General features: G+C 40.2%; 1 protein-coding gene across 1 annotated transcript in view; it reads left to right on the forward strand.

Annotated features, from left to right (window-relative positions):
- Window positions 1-17,891, forward strand: part of thada (THADA armadillo repeat containing) — an 86,602-nt gene that overhangs the window by 24,351 nt on the left and 44,360 nt on the right. Inside the window, 2 exon segments of the mRNA XM_051076651.1 lie at window positions 5,508-5,597; window positions 9,688-9,819. Coding sequence (XP_050932608.1) covers window positions 5,508-5,597; window positions 9,688-9,819 — 222 coding nt within the window.

The raw sequence follows: 17,891 nt of genomic DNA on the forward strand, positions 1-17,891 counted from the left end.
TTCCCCACTTGTTTTTCAACCTAAACTATTTCAGTCTCTGATCTGGACTGTCTACGATGGAATGTAATAAATCTATATTTTTTATAGTACATCAACAGTCAGTCACTTGACAAGAAGGCAAACAATTTAGTATCAGATGTATGTAAACAGTTTTTATTGTACACCACTGAGGGGCGCTGTTGTAACAGCACTCTGGCTGAAATGCAGGTTTTCCTCTACTCAAACCTTCTCCTGAATTTTGCCTGTGGAGATTCAAGTCTTCATTGCTGCTGTACCAGCGACAGGGAAATGACAACATTGTATCTGTGTTTTAATGTAAATTTCATGCTATCAAAGTATTATTTATAAAAAAAAAAAGTTTCTGCTCTTATGAGGGCCAGGAGCATTCACTTATTATACATCTATGAACAATAATGTGTGGTGGATAAAAATGCTCTGAAACTTGAAGCAGCATTTCCACTATAGACCAGAGCAGCACTGAAAGGCTCTATTGAAACTCAAGGAGCTGTTGGTTGTGATGATATTAGTTAAACTTCGATTAATCATATCAGAAAATTGTAATAAAAGGTTTCATAAATGGTCATGTTTTGTAAAGTACAGTACAGTTAGTTTTTCAGAGACGGACCTTAGACTGAGATGCCTTCAGGTAGCTTATTTAAATAGGATCATTCAAAAGTGTGTGGATTTTAGTCAGAACAAGACTCTCATCCCATTGGCCACATGATTTCTTATTTAGGGAAGACTGCCACCTAAAATTCCACAGTCACAGTAAACAACACAGGTGATGATATTCTCACATATTATCAGGGTGTAAGTGGTGAGATTACTAGAAATATTTACAGCCCAATGCACTAACCTACATATCCAACATGTTCTCTCTGTCATGCTGATGATATTTTTTGCCGGACAAGCTGTCAGTTGGTGGATGTCTCATTTTCGGGGGATAAAATGGTGATGCGATTATCTGCAACAACCACACACCGAGTCAAAACGGGTTTCAGTTGTGCAAATGATGAATCTGTTCAGAGGTTTTAGTTGGAAGGTTATCAGTTGTTGGTCCCGCTCTGCTGATAAGGATTATTTGAAAAACTGTAGAATATTTTTGGGGTTTCTAAAAAAAAAAAAAACACAAAACCTTTGAATTATAACAAGCTCCCGGTGCCCTGTCAAGGAACTATCCATCCACATATATTTTATGGTTTGTTGTATCCATCTTAGAGGTTAGGCTGGGTTAAGCACTTGGGTGCAGCAAGTTTAACATGATCAAACAATGTCACAGATTTATTTGATGCTGCAGCAAAGTTTTCCTTAGAAATGTCTCTGTTGTCCTGGCATTACAGTGTTTTATTTCTCTGTTTGAAATGTCTTCTCATCTGCTGTGGTGTATTTAGATTTATGGATAGATAGGGGGCCAGAGCTGGATACCTGCAAAACTAATCACACTCCCATCAGCCTCAGCTGTACTGTGTACTGTGTTTGGTGCTAATGAGCAAATGTCAGCATGCTACCACAAGATGGTGAACATGGGATACCTCCTTAACATGAGCGTGGCTGTAAACTCCAAAGTCACCTCATATGGATGGATGATAGATACAGAAAAGATTCTGTTATAAAATGCTATGTGTAACAACATATCCATCAAATTTGGGTTTGATTATACTGTACGACATGGCTGATGTGAGGCATCCATACTTGTTTGGTTTTGACAATAATCCAAGTGTCTTAGTTGTAGTCACAATTTAGCGTGCGTACAAGACAGAAACTTGTATTTACGGTAACTGTGATGTGACATGAACACAGAATGAGCCTTGTTGTGCTAAGCTAAGCTAACCACATCCTGCCTTCCAGCTTTAAAACAGAGAACTTGATAAACATTATAGCTGCTAAACATCAGCATGTTAGCACTGTCACTGTAAGCAGGTCTGTACTGAGCTCAGAAGTGATTTGCTTCCCAGTAGATAATCCAGGGTTGAGTTTTATAGGCCCTATTCCAGGAAGCCCAGTCTGTATTTTACTGTATTTCTATTGGCTACTTCTCTAAAGGCCTCTGAAAACTCCTAACCAAGCCAAGGCTGCTTCTGTTTATCTTGTCTGTTTTCTCTTGTGTTTTTAGTCTGCTCTCCCTCTGTTTGTACAGCTCTCAGTTATGTCCCCCTCCTCATGTCTGCTACTTTCTTTTTTCGTAATATTGTGTCGGGTTATTTTTATATGCATGTGGGAGAATTTATGATGAATGAGGAATAGAACGATGTACATGTTTTTGATATATTTTTAGTTTACGAGTCATTACCTTTATGTTACAATAGTGTACTTGTAATATTTCAGTTGGTGCCAGTAGATCTAATTCTATTGACCTGGTACAGCACTGTGCATGTTTGTAAGAAAGCTGCAACTCATTTAGAATTGTCTTTGAGAGTTTGTCTTTTCCACAGTCGGTTGTATGTCTGGTCTCTGTTATTACCATGATTTTATGGTTGTGATCTCTGGCAGCAGAAAATGCATTGTGACAGCTTGTCCACTCTAATATTTGACTGTGTGTGTGGTTGTGTGTGTGTCAGCGTCTCTTGGTCCACTGGAGCTGGAGCATAAACACATTTCCCTCTCATACAAACCAGTTTATTTACAGCATTATGTGTATTTGTGTGTTTGGAAAGACTGAGCTTCTCACTGTCTGTGGGAATTTCAGCTGTGTATTTTACATAGTTACTTGAACCCAGACATGTTGTTTGCTTGTAGATTGTTGTTCCACACGGGCCTCTCCGCTCCGTAACCGTACGTTGATGTTGAACCAATATCGCTGTTGAGATAAATGCAACTGTAAACAAAGCTGACAGAGTGAAGATTGCTTTCTGCATTCCAAACAGTGCATCCAGCTTTATCTCAAGCTTGTTTCAACTCCTCACTGTGCACTACATGTGCTCTTGTACATGCAAAAATGTCCATGTTTTTGAGCATTGTGTAGGGGTGTAATGATTCTCCAGATCCGTGGTTTGGTTCAGACATTGATTTTTGAGGTTCATACATGTTTTGTTTTGTTTTGTTTTTGTGGTGGGCTAATTACAGTAGCCTAACTTTAACCAATCATGACTGAACACATGCAGTCGGGATACCTTAAAAAAAACAAGATTTGTTACAGTCATTTTGTTGTAGTAGAATCATAATGAGAGCTCAACAGGCTGCACCTGCAGTGGTCGCACCATATTGGGTATCACAACATGTCTGCCTGTATCGTAATATGAGATTTTTGATGTCTATATTGTCTATATTATCAGTGACATAAAATATTCAGATCTGAATAATTTTTATTTTTAAGTATGATGTTTTCCTCTGAAATGTCATGGAATAGAAGAATAATGTAACCCATAAATACTCCAGTAAAGTACCTCTAAAATTGTAAGTAAAAAACTAAATGCACTTGGTTACCCTTCTTCCCTGTGCACTGCAACTAATCTTCAATAGACTTTTTGTGCCATTTGCCTGGAAGGTATTGTAGTCTATGTAAGTGTGCACACACAGCCTTGAGCCCACAAATATGACCAGGCCTTTTCACTTACACCCTCTCCTCTCTTCTCTCTCCTCCTCTGTGACCCTTGCCCCTTTTACCCCATCTAATCTGCTCCGACACAACCTCTGACCTTTGTCCTCCAGGCAGCAGAGACTTGTCAGACTGAGAGACTCTCATTAGAGAGAGCAGAGGAGGGCAGGGAGCACACATTCTTATATAATACACACAGTCCTGTATTTACACATGTATACAGTGACAATAAAGTTTATTTGAAGCTGCAGCAACAGCGACCCCCACACCTCATCACTGCTGTGTGTATGTGTCAGGTCATAGGAGGTGAGGAGTGTGTCACATCCATGTTGAAAGGGGTTCTGAAACCTTCACACATGACTCATTTGCCTACCATGACAGTGCCTGCTGCTAACTTGAACCAGGTCCAAGAAGGGTGTGTGTTTTTGTGCGTTAGTCCAGAATTAGTGGCAGTCGTGACTGAAGCAGTATGCGATCTCTCCAGTCTTGTGATCATGTGCTTGGCAGACCAGACCTCTTCCCTTTAGGAGTGACTTGATTTAGACAGGCAGAGTTAAATAAAAACTTTATTGGCCCTGAGGCTGAATGGCGGTTGCAGCAGCGGGACCGCCAGCGTTAAATATAAAGTTTGTCATTTTATTGATAGCTGTGTATGTGTGTGAGTGAATACATAAGCGCAAACACACGTGACCACGGTATATGGCGCAGTATATGTGCATACACACAAATGCAACTGTTTATTTCTGGCTGTGGCAGGATAAACAAATGTAAAGGCTTGATTTGTTATAGTGGGCAGCATTTGGCACAAGATCGTCTCCCTATCAGACCTTTGCGATGTTTGACTGAAATTGCGCTCTCCATTATTTCCCCTCCTTTGCCTCTTGCTGTTTCTTGTCACTTTCCCTTCATCTCTTATTTAGAAGAGCGGTAGATAGAAGGATGATAAGTGGAGAAACATGTTAAATTATATTTGATCAATAGTATCATTGCAGCTGATGTGGCCCTGAGAGACAGAAAGTTTGGTTCAACTCAAATTTAGCTGGAATTCACCAGTATTCCACAGTGTTTCTGTTCATGGTTGAGTCATTTATGAAAGTACTCAATCATGGAGATGTAATATGCTGCATTACTATACCGTACTTGATCAAAACTTCAACAAAGATTTTAGCTTCTATCAAATACAGAGCTACTCTGCTAGGTAAGGTCTATCTCTGTAGGAATCCTATACATAATGTTGTCAGACACTTTTACAATAACAGTCTGTCAGTGGCAAAAACAAGCACTTTAGTTGACTTACTTTGATGTGAACAATTGCTCCGTTTGATTACACTGCAGCAGCTGTTCACAATATACCATTCCTGCTTAATACTGCTCTGATTCCAAAGCTTTTTGTCACTATCAGTTATTTAAAAAGCAAATAAAGGGTTCAAAAACTCCTACTGCTAATTATCCTTTAAATAATTGTGACCATATGTACTGAGCATGATATTTTGCAGTGAAAAAATTCAAATTGACTAACTGTTAACAGTTCTGTCTTATGCACAAACTCTCTAATGGTGACACAGTTTTTAAATAACCTCAGACATATTTACTGTATTGCAACTTTGTGTTACTTCTCAGTTGACATATATTTTCTGCTGATATGCAGATGAATATAACTTAAGTGATTCATTTGTATGTGGTGTAACAGCTCTGGCCATTCATTTATTAAATCTCTTTTGTAAGTCCATTAACTTTATGGAAATGCAATAATAATTTCCTAAAGTAACCCTTGACAAAGGATAAAACACCACTTTCCACCAATTCACCATCTAGTTATCGTTTTATAAAGTCAAGTCTTAAAACATCTGGATGGAACCACTATCCTAAACAGACAACCTCTTTATGAATCCAGAGTTATTTGGGTGTATGCCTGAAGCTCTTATGACCATTAATACTCATTCTGTCTCTTTCTTTCTGCTTCTCCCCTCAGGATGACGGGCAGAGAGTTTTTCACTCGTTTTCCAGCTCTCTATCCGTTCCTTCTGAACCAGCTGGAGGAGGCTGCAGCCACAGTGGAAAGGTGAGGTGCTTCTCCTTAATCCACACACATGCACACTCCAGCATTCAGCCCTTGCCATGGCTTTTCACACTTCCTTGATCCCATTATAGGTTTAATTTACTTACATTTAAGCCATACCAGACAGCTTTTTTTTGTTTTGTTAAGCTGATCAAGCAGTGGTGCTTTTGTGCTACTGGCTTCCCAGAGTAAGTTAGTGCAACTTTTTGTCAGTCCTAAACCTAGATTCTTCCTAAGTGGGAACAGAAACTCTAATCATGCATTGCTCTTGACTGAGTCCTTGTATGCACCTTTTTTCAGAGCTTTCATTTGCATCAGTCGACTGTAAAGCACAAGACTTTACGACTGAATAAAGTAAGTCATGTTGAGATTTAGTTTTGTTTTTGCAGTGTGGAGTTGAGTCCACTGAGGTTCATTGGCCTTATCTTTGCAGCTCAGCCCAAACTCCCATTTTAAAAGCATTGGAGTCCTCCAGCAGCTCCCTAGGCAGCCTTATCTTAATATGGATCCAATTAATTGAATGCTCTTTGAGACGGGCTCTTTCACAATTCCCCTCACTCCCTTCGACCCTTGTTAAAACATTTGCAAATTTCCCACGGAACCAGCTCTCGACCGTCTGAATTCCCACATCATCTCAGTGTATTGCACCACCCAGACAGACAGACCAACCACACCATACAGTGGCAGTGCACAGCAGGACAGGAGGTAGAAGAGCTGCTGTTAGTGGTTTTAAACAGTCTTGTGGAAGTTGCAGTACAAGTGCATTCCCAAAATAGGTCACAATATATGAAAGATTATAGAAATGAGATTTGGAAGCATAAGGTTATACTTTAGAGTCTATGTATATACATTATGTACTGTGTAATCCATCTGTTCTATAGAAATGCTCTCCCCAAAGAATTAGCAATGTGAGACAATCCTGTATCCAGAGATAGTTGAGTGATTAAAAAAGTGACATACACACAGTTGGAACCAGTATTTAAAGTGTATACACAGCAAAAGAGGATCAAAAAGAGACTGTAATGTAGAGTCCCTGCAGATAGGCATCATGTGGAGTGGTGTGAAACAGGCAAGATGCCCAGAATGAGGAAAAAAATGTGTAGGCTATTTCAAGTTGGCCAAGCCCTTTGACCATGGTTAGCAACATTAGTGTGTAAGTAGCATGTAAACAAACCAAATTACTCGTGGACAGTTTAGCTATAACATCACTCAGTATTTATGCAAGCATTTATCTGTGATATGACATTTACTTTACACTATGACTGAGCACAAACATAGCTAAGCATTGGTACCACACATTATGATTGGAGTTATAATGTAATGGGTGAGGATGACTTACAGGGAAGACATTGATGGATCCAGAAAGTTCCGACTTTGTTCACTTTAACAGGGCCTTCTACTGGCAAGTCATTAAATATCTGGGGAGGGCGTCAAAATGATCCATATTGCCATTTTGTAAATCATCTGACACCACTGGATTTTTTTTGGTGTCTTCTCCTTTATCTCATACATTATGGCATGGACAGATAGTGTTTATAAACCTAATCTGGTTTTGAAAAGAATGTGCTGTAAGCCTGATCATATACTTAGCATCAAGAGTTACTTCGCAGTAACAGAATGTTGTCTGTACTTTTTATATGCCCTGTAGATTCATAAATTTAAAAAGCCTAATGTTATTATCTCAATGTAGCAAACTTAACCCAGTTTATCTCTGAAGCTATTTCAGATCACTATGCACATTTAAACTCTATCTTATCTGCTCCTGCCTCCATTTCCAAAGAAAACAGTTTTCATATCATACTCCAAGTTCTCTTCTCTAATTTCCTAAACAAACTGATGATTTATTTGTCTGAGAGCTAACTAAATGGTAAGCTAAAGCTTTCGTTTACTTTAGAGCTTCTTCTGTGTCTCTGCTACTGTGTCCCTTTCACTGCTTTCTAAATGAAGGAATAAAAATACTTAAGGTCAGTGTCCTGTTTCCATTTGTCTTTAAAAGATGTACAACAAAAATAACCCTTTCATCGAAGACCCAGATACTGGAGATGATTGAGGAGTTTTGGGAGAGAGGACAGAAATTCACGGAGGACCTCAGCATGGAATTTAAGAGTGCCATTAAATGCCACAGAGTCTCTTTTTCATCCTGTCAAGCATTTGAGCCTCCAGCTGTATCCCAACGTGGCCTAATATCTGCTGCCCCCCCTCCCCTATCTCTGACATCACATCCTGTCCCGCTGTGCTTGACTGAACTATGACACTAAACACATTAGACCAGTTACTAATTGGGCTGCTATTACATTTCCCATCTTGTCGATCTGTGGCAGTCCCAGCGGATGGTTCTGCGCTGAGTGAAGTAATGAAAAGCACAAGTTGTTTTTGCAGGGGGTCTGTTGTTCTGTCTCAGTTCTATGAGATCCTCATGACTAATGACAGGGCCCGAAGGACATTCTGCTTTCCTGACAGACCCACACAACGCTCAGCTGCAAGCACTCCCTGTATTGTAAACACAGTTTTTCCATCATGTTTCCATTATTCTAAGATGATATTCTAACTTTATTTAAACTTTAGCAACTAACACTGCTGAAACTTTGAGTGGTTTTATGAACACCAAGACAAAGTAGAAGGGCTCCTTCTGCAGCAGATCTACTGTAAAACTCACTGAACCTTTGGCGAGTTGGTCTCTGCTTTGTTCATCTTTCAAAGAGCTGGACTCTGACAGCAGGACAAGAGGGAATGAAATGGTTCTGAAGGCAACACATGGCCCCTCTCCACATTAGATACCCGATATTCATACATTTTAGTCGTTTAGTCGTTACTTTGTAGCCTAAGTCCTCGTCTTTTTCCTCTCTTCCTTCATTTTCCTCCCTCCTTCCCCCACTGTGAGTGTGTCAGAGTGAAACTGTGAAACCGCTGGCACAGACAGACAGTTTCCATTCTGACTCAGTTAGTGATGATGAGATTTGGATGGAGGAAAAAAGGGGAGGTGAAAAGCTCAGCTCAAGGACGGATGAGGAGATGACTGTAGTGTGGGTGGTTTTAGATACTTTATGCAGTGTGTATTAAAAAAGCCAGAGGAATGTAGGCCTGTTATGTTTTGTGTTGGAATTTTGATTATATGTGGTTTTCATATTGCTCTTTAATCCAGGTTCAGAAACTGGACGGCACATTAGAACTCCATCCAAACCATTTGTTTCTCATACAATGCCATAGCTACAGCATATCAACAAAGATAACAAAATAAAGGACTGTAAAGGATTGATACCACTCCCAGATTGGAGAGTGGTATTAATAATCTCATCTAAATCTTTAATTTTACTAATCATCATATCGGACCATTTCACAATATGAGACTTATGTATAATATGAACAAGATGATCATACAGCGGTGGTAGGCAATAGGCAGCCTGTGGACCAAATCTGGCCCTCCAACAAAAATATTGTCTCTTTCTCTGCAATCTCACAAGCCAGGTTTATATTCAATATCATATACGCTGCCTTAGCGGACTCTATACAGGGTCCAAAATTAGCAGCCACTACTCATAAAGTGTGAGTAAAAATCTATGTCTGTGAATAAAAGCAATGAGGTCAGTCCCCATTGGCAGGTTGCTGAAATAAGCCTTCCTCACTACAAACTTTCATCACTACATCAGATAAGTTGATTGACTATATATTGCAAGTCTTTGATTGACCCTCGCTGTCCACTGTTGCTATAGCTTGAAGCAGGCAAAACCTAGCTGTGAACACTAACCGCTAACAGATTCTGCAAGTGGAGCAACCAAAAGGGACAACTGAAGAGAGTTGTTTAAGTATGCCTAATAGAAAATTAAAAACAAACGCTGGTCAGGGAGAAAGTTTGTGTCTGAAGATGATGCAATTTAAGTTTTAGCAGGCTGTGTATGATATGCAGAACTGCCAGGACACAACCCGAGTATATTAAGTACATGTGTTGTTTGCAGAGTATGTGTATTTTTAAAGCAGGATCTGAAATTGTCATTATTAAAGTTCCACCTGCACGGTCCAGATAATATTGTGTATATGTGTATATGTTGCATTGTTAAATCTGACTGGCTGTGTGTGTGTGTGTGTGTGTGTTCAGTGACAGTGGTCAGGTGAAGCTACACCCCAGTCTCTTCTTGCTGCTGCTGGTGCTCAGTCGACTCTACCCTTCTCCAATGGATGGATCCTCTTCACCTCTGGGACTTGCCCCTTTCATGTCCTTCATCATTAGGTGGGTGTCGGTGCTACACACTCTCACAAGTACACACACATTCGTGTATATTATAGACACTCCATATACAGTGGACATACAGACAAATCAAATAATTCTATTGAAATCACATCACCACAGTTGTTTTTCTACCTAGTCTTAGGGTGGTAGGAACAAGTTTGTAAAACGTTCTTTTTAATTCATACTACTGTGATGCATCTATCAGCTCACTCCCTTTCCTTAATGAAACCTGTGTCCTCAACAAGAATTTCAACAACTAACTGCTCCAGTCCCAGCAGGGATGCTCTATTACAACATACAGTATGTGAATGAGTGTGATGCTTTCTCTATCAACAGCTCCTCACTTGTGTCATCACTATCAATGAGAATGTGTTTCCAGTGAGCTCGCCTGCTTATAGAGAGATAAAAAAAAAAACAAAAAAACAAATGAACCAGGGGAATGCTCTATCAAATCCAAGAGGGTCACACACCTGCTCTCTCAGCCATGATAACCCTCTCAAACAAAGTTTCTCTGAACCAGAGCTCATTCTAAGTATAGAACACTTCACAATCACTGAGACAAAACACAGACAGTCTAAACATCGGTGGTGTGTTCTTTTGTTTTGTTTGCACAGGTGCTCCTGCATCTTTTGTATAAACTATCCAACATCATTTCTTTTTTGTTATTTCTAGCATCACAATCCCCCAAATCCAGATCATGCTGTATATTCTAATGTATGACCAATACAACAAACAAGACAGAATTTTTTGTGTCTGTGTGTGTGTCTTTGTCTAATTTAGTGTTTCTGCACACTAAGACAAAACACCTGTCTGGTCTGAGTTTGTCTCTACAGACAGTTTTTGCTGTTGTTGTCAGTGCTGTCTCGTGTGGCTGCTGGTTGATTAGACTGTGACTGGTTTTATCTGAATCCACTCACTGTTTACTGCAGAGGAAACCTCACAGGCGAATGGGAAACTGTGGTTACAGCCTTCATTTTTCACATTCCTCAGATGGAGAAATCTACAAATATTATTGGAACATGTTCATCTACATGTGCTGCACCTGCAAACAGAACTTTTGCTTGAACATCCTGCATACCCGGTTTGTGTAACTGTTCTTGTAAGGACCTTCTCTGACTTAAAGCAGTTGACTTGTGTGCATGAGAGAGGACACATAGGAACTACACTACACCCTCCCCCTGAAATGTAAAATATACAACATAATATATACATAATATATATAGTATTTAAACAAGTTTTTATATTGTAAAATATAAAAGTTTTTATGAATGTAATCTGAGTGTAGTGTGTGTGTGTGTGTGTTAGGGAGGAGATGAGGAGGTTATGCTAAGATCTTGAGATTGGAAAGTTTCACTGACAGCACTTGAGTGTGGGTGTTCAGCTGTGTGTCTGTTACTTTATGTCCATTGGTAGTTGGTAAATGGTTGGTAGTATACGGGTGGTACATCAGTGTAGTATAGTAGTTTTTTGTGCGTAGATTTGGTTGTTTTTCGGATGATATAGCTGAGCTGTTTGTCTGCTGCTCCATTAGCAGTACCTTTAAATCTTGGACCACGTCCACATAATGATGGTTTCTCAAGATGTTTTTAGCTTTTAGCAGGCTCTGTGGATGACAGTGTCAGTTGGCTGGTCATTTGGTTGGTCCACTACTCATGTCCAGACTGAAATATCTCAACAGCTGTTGGATAGATTGCCTGGAACTTTGTGCAGACATTCATGGTACCCAGAGGATGAAAGGGTTCAGTGATCTTTTGATTTTCTCTAGAGCCACCACAAGTTGACATTTGCGGTTTTGAGTGAAATGTCTTAAAAACAAGTTCACGAATTGCCACAAAATTCATGTGCCCTTCAGGATAAAAGCTAATAACATTCGTGATCCATTAGCTTTAACACCATCTCCTTTCTTAACACCATCATCAGGTCAAAAATTTCATTTGTTCAGTACTGTGGTTTATGACCAAATACCTGCAAATGAATTGACTGATGTTCTGGTCTTCAGAACAGAGTGACAGAGATGAGGAAGTGGTACAAGCTATTGCAGCAAAGCCCAGATTTTTCTGAACACAGTGTTCACTCACTATTGTTGAAGAGACTATTTCTTTTTTCTATTTAATCTTTTCACTTTGATTGCCACCTACAAATGTGCAAAATTGGCAAATCTTCTTTCTCTCAAAACTGACTGGACACTGATGTTTGTTTTAATTGCAATTATATTGAAGTAACTAATGAAATGATCATTCATCAGTTCGACATTGTCCAAACAGTGCCGTTACCTTATGCCAGTAATGGTTTTCAATGTCTCATACTATAGTTACCCCTTCCTGGTTACAAGTGGGCTGTAATTTAAGTCCAGTTATTTTTTCTTTTTTCTTTCTTACACTCTAGCTAATTGGCACTAGCTGAGTCAGCTCGCAGCAGTTCCTGTTAGCAGTGTGCCCATAGATGTACAAACAGATTCACTGGAATTTGATAGCGACGAAAACTTCAAACATGATGATTCTGATGCAAGTTCTATTGTCATCACAACACTGACGATAACTTCCTGGGAAAGTACAAGTCACTGTGAAATTAAAACTATATGTATCATGTCTGTGTGTTCTGATGTGACTAAGTCATGACTTGGAGAAGGAGTGCCATTTTTGACACAAATGCGGGGCAAATCAGCTGGCTGAACTACAATGACTAACTTCCTGTTGTTTTTAGAACACCAGCATGGATCAATCTATTTCACATCACATATTATCTTTGTCTCACGTCTCTCCCTGGACGCCTTCCCTTCATCTCCTGCAACCGCCCCCCCAGCCAACATAAACAGTTACCATATGGGACTGCAAATGTGCCACCATGACTGAGAACACAGAAATTATTCCACATCAGTTAATGATTAACTGATTTACCAGACTTTTATTTAAACAAACCTGTTATTTAGTGAAAATTTAAAGTAAGTCCTTAAAAAAGGTTGGTGCGGTGAACAGGTCTGAAGCTGAGTACTGACTGGCTGGCTGACTCTCTCTGTCAGAGGAGGTATGCAGTGCACACATCCACCCAAATGAAGCCCACATGTTGGAGATGTTAAATATAGCCCAGCCCTAACTTCTTTGGCTCCAGCCGTGTTTCTCGACACTACCCCCCCCCCCTCCCTTCCCCCAACCCATCTTCCCCAGGCGTGTGTGGACGTGTCTGATGAGGTCGATGACTGTCAGCCCCCTCCTCCTCCTCCTCCTCCTCCTCCTCCTCACCCCTCTCTCTCCATATGATCTTAGAGACCACCTCCAAGGATTAAATGTAGCTTAGCTCCTCTTCTGTAGACAGGACAGAGCATCATGCCATATAATTCATCTCCTATCCCTTAATAACACAACAGATTTTCATGCCCTACCCCCTCCTGCACAAATGTTCACATTCCTGTGCTGCCTGGCCTCTGCATGTGTCACACCTGCACGGCTAATGTTGAAGAGGACCAATGACGCTGACGAAGAGGGGGAGGATGACAATGAGCAGGCACATTTATTCCAAAAAGTGATGGCTGCTTCATTCCAGCCTTCAACATCTTTATATCTGGTGAACAGTTGGTCTTATCTCCTCCAGCGTCTCTCTTTTTCCCCTTCCTTCTCATTCTTTCTCTGTCTCAATGCTAAAGCTTCAGAGCGCTGTTATAGTGATTTATGTCCTGTGATATCCAACCCAGGCATCTCTCCTCACCCTCCCTTACTCCCTTACTCCTCTCCTTTCCCGTCCTCACTGTCTCATATCTCATTTCTTTTGAAAGGGCATGGTAATGCCCATAAACTAAAGTGAGGCTTCAGAGGGGACCATTGTCATTTCCTTCCCAACACAGATGCTCTATGTTTCCCGTCTCTTGTTATTATTCATTTGTTGGCTTGCAGGGGCCCTGACAGTGGACTAATGACTAAGTACTGACTTAGTTGAGGGCCCAAACTTTTTCACATGCTGCAATTGCACATGCCTTATTTTTTAACTTCATGAAATAATCAGTAAATAACATAATTAACAGTGAATTAACATTTGAAAAAAGGCTAATTTTTGCTGCAGGGATTGTATAAAGGCCTGAGTGTTTGTCCCTGCAGGTTTTGCGTTTCTTACTGTTGTTGTGCAACTTCAAAGTTTAAAATTTTAGCTGTGTCGACCCAGTAACAAGTTTAAATTGCCTGCAGTGGATGGGCCACATTGCCATACACACACAGTGTAGCATTCCTCATACTGCAACCACCACTTTGTCGTCTTCACTGGATCAGTTGGTCTCTCCCCAGCTGCACCTGCACTCTTATCATCAGTTGTGCAATGAGTGGCTCTCCCTCTCCACCAGCCTCCTCCTCTCTCTCTCTTCATTTTGCTTTAAAAAAAAAAATAAAAAATCCTCTATAGACCACTTCATCTTTGGAACATGCTGACATCTAAATGGATTGTTTTGTGCATTTCATCATCAATGTGCCACCGATGTATTTTCAAACTTGTAAAAATGGCCGTTGAGGGAGGATGACATATTGTTGGCACAGATGGCGACATAATTTATATGTCGCATGACACGGGTCGCCAAAGTTAAGTCTAGCTTTTTAAGTCAAGTGAGCAGAGCAGCCAGTGGATATTTGGTGGGCAACAACTGGGGTCACAGGTTGCTATCATCATTTCCTGTAAGTGCAGAGCAGCCATGTTTGATTTGAGACCACACCTTATTGAAATTCACGCATGCCTCACTATGCCAGTGAGTATACTGTGTACAGCAGCGTACTACGTGTAAGTGTACTATCTGAAGTATTCAGTTTGAAACACTGCATTAAACTCGCTGACATTGGTCACAGACTGAAACCCTGGATTGCATGTAAAAAGTAAGGCTCATTTGATGGACAATTCATTGTGGAATTTGAGTAGAACATTTAAACACCCAGAATTTGGACTGTAAAATAAAATGGATGGATAGTAAATATAGTGCACTATATAGCCTATTGGGAGTGATTTCAGACTCAGTTTTTGTCTGCTGACTGCTGAATGATAACAACTTTAAAATTATTCTCAGCTTAAGTTTGTAGAACAATTAGACATTCTGGTGGAAATTGGTGCTATACATGCACTGCCCTAAACTTGTCTTGAAACAACTAATTGCTTAGTATATGAACAGAAATCAAACAATTTTGATGGATAAATTTTTAATTCATTTTAGTTTGCTACTGTGTCTTTTTTATATTACCACTGGAGGACACCAAACCTGACATTTTCCAAGTCTACACATAGTGGTTTTACAGCAGACTAAACAATTAAAACAAACAAAAGGAGTTTTGTTTTTAAAGTAAAACAATGGTTTTATTCAGACAGCTACATCTTTTCCATGTGAATGAAGCAAAATGATTTTAATTGTGTCACCACTTAACTTCCTAACTTGCCCACATTTTTCAGTGACAGACTTTGTTGCTTGGGCTTGTTTAGCCAACATGCTCCAGTCTCTGTGGAGGAAGCTATTCTCCTAGTTCACCAAAATGAGGCCCAGATGAATCTCGTCCATGCCAGTCAACAGTCTGCCTCCTGACCCCACAGGGGACGGCCCTGTTTCTAAAATTACACCCTTCCAAACTGTCATTTCCTTTTGCAAAAGAGTTTCAATGGGACAAATTAGCACAGATAGTTAACATATGGGCCCCAAATGGAGGCTGGGAGGGGTGGAAAGTGAGGAATGGACATGGATTTGGTCATTTGGACATGTTTGTGTGTGTATGGGTGAGTCTGCGTGAACTTCTGTGCACATAAATTCACATGTATGGGCGTGTAGAGCTCAGGAATGCAAACTGTTGTCTGTGTTTGATGCAGGGTCTTTGGTTCTCTATCTGGCTATAGGTGTGTACATGTGTATGTGCACGCGCTTGTGTGTGAGGGAGGCATGTTCACAGCAGGTGGAAAAGCATTTGTTGACAGTTGACTTGTTTCTCCACACAGCCCTCTCTTTGTTTAAGTCCATATATTTCCCTGTCTCTATTCTAACCAGCAGTGGATTTTTGACAAATTATTTTCATTGCTCACAGAAAATTAAAAACATGTCCATAATTATTTGAAAGTAGTTATAGGCTTATCTCTCTGTGTCTTTAAACCTGTCTCGCCCTCCCTCATACCAAAGCCAAAAAAGCAAGCTTCCTTTTCATCTCTGCATACCACTGTAGTGATGGATAGGTGTTTCACGTTTCTCTGGAACCTTCTGCTGAATTTTCCACAGTGGAGCTGAGCCATTTGTTTGGCCTCCACCACCCACTTTAATGCCATTACAGACCCTATAAACAGCCTGCAACCTACACACACACACACACACACACACACACACACCACCTCGTCCTCTTCTGACTTTTGCTCTTTTGCATGTATGTGAGTGTGTGCTTGGCTATGCTCCCATGTGACTATACAGTATGTATTTAAGGTATGCCCTCCATACATGTGCAAGACCCAGTTGTTGCCCTGAACTGAGACTCAGTGCTTATTCCTTTGCTGTATGTTGTTTTGTGTTGTACACAGCCTGAAGGCCAATGCACACAAGCATTTTTTAAGTAGTGTTTCAACCCACACCAACCCCAACAGACATGCCTGTGTTGGGCATCAGTATGTGTCGTCTTCTGTTCTTTAGACTCTCACATGTTTTTCCTTTCTGTGTGAGCATTTTGAAATTCCAAATTCAAATTTGTAATGATCAGAATAAAATATATAAAACAATTCTTTTCTTAAAGGCCACTTGGAACATAATTATGTCCATTAAACTGACCAATATTTTTCACATATTTCTGATATAAGTCAGTCTGGTGAAGACAGTTCAGCCACTGTCCTTGCACCACCTCTGGATCTGAGAACAATGACAGCCATGCCGGAGGTCAGGTTTTGTGACACGTGTGATGTGGATTGGACGATGGTGCCTTAATGATTGTAAATCGGGAAGTCCAAAGGCTTGTCAGTTAAAAAGAAAATGTGTAGCAGTTGAACCTCGTAGGCAGGCTCTGGCTAGCTGTCACAGCAGCATTGCCTCCTCTGTGATTATGTTTGTGTGGTAAGTTACCACAGTGCTATAAACTATATGCTGAACAGTGCTCTACCTGGTGTGGAAGTTGCTTATTTTCGATCAATATTTGTTTAATCTCTCCTGAGCTTCTGTAGAAAGTTCTTGTCATAATAGCAGCATGGATTTAGTTGTGCAATGTTGATTGGTCTGTTGGCCCACCACTTCAGTTCAATTTGAAATATCTTTTTAAATGGATTGCCATCAAAATTTGGTACAGATATTCATGGTCCCCAAAGGATGAATCCTACTGACACTCATCCAGCCTCACCAGCAGGTCAAAGTTTTTGGGTATCCTGAGAAATATCTCAGTGTCTCTTATGTGGATTGGCAGTAGTTGTGTATAAACATTCATGATTCCCAGATGATGAATCCTACTAACTCCTAGTACTTACTTTAGTGCCACCATCAGGTTCACATTTGTGGAACAGATAGACTGAATTTGGTGACCCCCTGACTTTTACTTAAGCGCTATGATCAGGTCCGATTTTCAATTTTTCCAGTACTTTAGGTTATAACCAAATACCTGCAAAACTAATGTGATTCTCATCAGCCTCAGCCATAAGTTGTGTTAGTTAAACCCTAAACTGTTAACATGCTAATATCCTAAACTAAAATTATGAACGTAGTAAACATTACACCGGCTAAACATCAGCATGTTAGTGTTTTGCATTTAGTGCAGCCTGCTTAGATGTGGCCCATGTTACAATAATATTTTTTTAATGCATAGATTGTGCTTAAATGCACCATGTATGAAACTTCAAAATTTCTGGTGCCCCCAAGTGGTGGACACTGCAGAAGACAGTTTGCACACTAGTATTTTTTAAAGTCATAGTGTAGCATGGATTCAGAGATATATTTAGCAGACATGAGAGTGGTATCAATCTTTTCATCTATTTCTCAAACTCTAAACTACAGCTTATTTATTTTTTTTTTTTCATATATGAAGAAAGGTATGTTGACATTGCCTACTTCCCTCAGTAGCAGGCACTCTTTCTCTGCCCCTCTCCATTGGTGTCACTCCTCC

This window comes from Lates calcarifer, linkage group LG16_LG22 (genome assembly GCF_001640805.2).
Source record: "Lates calcarifer isolate ASB-BC8 linkage group LG16_LG22, TLL_Latcal_v3, whole genome shotgun sequence".
Taxonomy (NCBI): domain Eukaryota; kingdom Metazoa; phylum Chordata; class Actinopteri; family Centropomidae; genus Lates; species Lates calcarifer.